The 2610-nt window shown below is 34.5% G+C and overlaps 1 protein-coding gene across 1 annotated transcript; it reads right to left on the bottom strand.

The window, feature by feature from the left end:
* Nucleotides 1-744: 744 nt before the first annotated feature.
* Nucleotides 745-2400, bottom strand: LOC113736014 (uncharacterized). Its single transcript, XM_072057958.1, has 4 exons — nt 1734-2400; nt 1512-1604; nt 982-1449; nt 745-884 (listed from the first exon to the last, which is right to left on the bottom strand). Exons 1-4 carry the CDS (start codon nt 2398-2400, stop codon nt 745-747), a joined length of 1368 nt encoding a protein of 455 aa, XP_071914059.1.
* Between the last annotated feature and the right edge of the window lie 210 nt (nt 2401-2610).

Consider the following 2610-nt stretch of genomic DNA (forward strand, 5'->3'; position numbering starts at 1 on the left):
ATGCGTAGAGAGTCATTCGCCGCTCACTGCTTCAATTGGACTTGTAAGTTTTCCACTAATTACTCTACTTCATGAAATTTTCTTTTGAATTTTTTATTTTAATTTGTGTCAATCCAATGTTTTCGATCTTGGTCTTGTCTAATGTGTATTAAATAACTGGAGTGCGAAGCAAATCAGGCAAAAAACTACTAATGCATGAGGTCTGAAAGCTTCATTTTCATCTTACTTACATACTCCCTGTGAATGACTAGAAATACACCAAAAGCTCAGGTAAACTTTATGTATTAATTAAACTCTTGTTATTGTGCTACGAACCAAATTGATTATTGTTGGTTTTTTGGGGCATAAACTAAAAAACAACACCTTAGTGTTGCAAAAAAAGCTTATAAGAGACTTGTGTTGAAGGTGAAAAATGAGCTTGTAGTTCTACATTCATCAACTCACTATTTATAGTGATTACATGAAACAAACTAGCAAAATATCCAACTAATAATTATCCTAGAAATCTCAACAAAATATAATCTCCTTCTACTAGCAAATCTTATCTAAAATATCTATTAACAAACCAACATGATCTTTTGTTAACAAATATCCTTATTTTTTAATAACTAATTTTTGATATCAAACTCAATTTGATAAAATCTGTAGGAAAAGCTGGCATATCTCAACACTCCTCCTTGCCACTTTTGCTGCAGATTTTTAATTTTCTTCTCAAATCTTTGAACCTTGTTTTGGACAAGGCTTTCATAAAAATGTCTGCAATCTGGTCTTCAGTCTTGCAATGTTTCTTGAGACAACCTTCAAAACCAATATCAAATTTTTTGATGTATTCAAATGACTTCTTTGCAACTTGAAAGTGAAACTCCCATACGCAATAGATGAACCTGAAAAAGAAATTCGCAATACAAAAAAAGATTGCTATGAGAGACATAAAACAATCATTCAAATTTTTGTATGGCCTTTCATCAGCTTTGTCACTACCATCATCCTTGGGTAACTTTTCATGAATTTTCACAATGTAGCCTCCTTCAATTGTCTCATCAATGATCTCCTCCTGAATTTTAGCATCATCTAAATTTTTTGGTTCATAATACTGCACCTTAGAATTGTCAATTTCTGACAAATTCAAAGCAAAATTTTTGCCTCTCATTTTCACTGAGAAAAGTTCATTCCCAACTGGATCATGTATAACACAAGTCCTGTTTTTGAAGATGACAGAATAATTCTTCTCCAATAACTGTCCAACACTTAATAGATTTTGATTAATTTCAGGCACATACAAAACATCAGAAATAATTTTGGTACCTGAACCATAATCAATAGCAACACTACCTTTGCCTTTCACCTCAATATAATCTCCATTTCCAATTCTGACTTTGGAGATTTGCGATTTATCAAGTTTCCTAAATATAGATTCATCATAAGCCATGTGATGAGTGCAACCACTGTCTATTAGCCAAGTTTCAGTACTGAAATTATTGCTTGCAAAACAAGTGGCTACGAAAAGTTACTCCTCATCTTGTTCATCAACCATCTGAGCATGATGTTCTCTTTTTCCTTTATTTTTGCAAACTCTCTCCATATGTCCCATTTGTTTACAAAACCTACATTGAACATCAGGTCTAAACCAACAATATATTGAAAGATGTGAGGTTTTCTTACGGTGTGGACACGGAGGATTTCTGCCATTTTTCTTCTCATGTTTGCTAAATTTTTTTGATCATTTCTCTCACCTTGTCGAATTTGATCCTCATTTGTTGCTTGAAAAGCACCTTCAATGACTTCTTCAGTTCTTATGGCTCGTCTTTGTTCTTGTGCCTCTAAAGCATTGATCAATTCTGGCAAAGTCATCTCAGATAGATCCCTTGAATCTTCAAGAGAGGAAATCTTGGTTTCAAACCTTTCTGGTAAACTCACCAAGACTTTCTCCACAACTCTGCTATCTGGAAGTTGTTCTCCAATCAATCTGATTTTGTTCACAACATTTAAGAGTCTGTCAGAGTACTCTTTAATGTTTTCTTTGTCTTTCATCCTAAGGAGTTCAAATTCTCTCCTAAGGTTCAAAAGTTGCATCTGTCTTGTTCTGTCATTGCTTTGAAAAGCCACTTTGAGAGTATCCCAAGCTTCTTTTGCAGTTTCACAAGTCATAATTTTTGTGAATACTGCATCGGAAACTGCTGAATGAATGCAAGTCATGGCTTTTGATCTCCTTTTGACTGCATCCCTATGGGCTCTCATCTCTGCAATAGTTGGATCTTCTGACAATTCAGGAACAGGATCTATCTCTACTACATCCCAAAGATCATTAGCATCCAAATAGGACTTCATTTTGACAGCCCAGATTTGGTAGTTTTCACCAGTGAAATTTGGAGGATTGGACAAGAAGTTGTTTCCTGGCATTTTGATTTTGAAGGCTTAAGTGTATAATTTTATAGTGAAAAGGGTTTCTCACCAAGTTCACTCACTCTCAAAAACAAAACTCAGGCCCTTAAGATATGGGGTGTGTTTGGATCCCTTGTTTTTTGGGACTTTGTTGGTTTTTTGGGGCATAAACTAAAAAACAACACCTTAGTGTTGCAAAAAAAAGCTTATAAGAGACTTGTGTTGAAG

Source organism: Coffea arabica, chromosome 7c, assembly GCF_036785885.1.
Source record: "Coffea arabica cultivar ET-39 chromosome 7c, Coffea Arabica ET-39 HiFi, whole genome shotgun sequence".
Classification (NCBI taxonomy): Eukaryota; Viridiplantae; Streptophyta; class Magnoliopsida; order Gentianales; family Rubiaceae; genus Coffea; species Coffea arabica.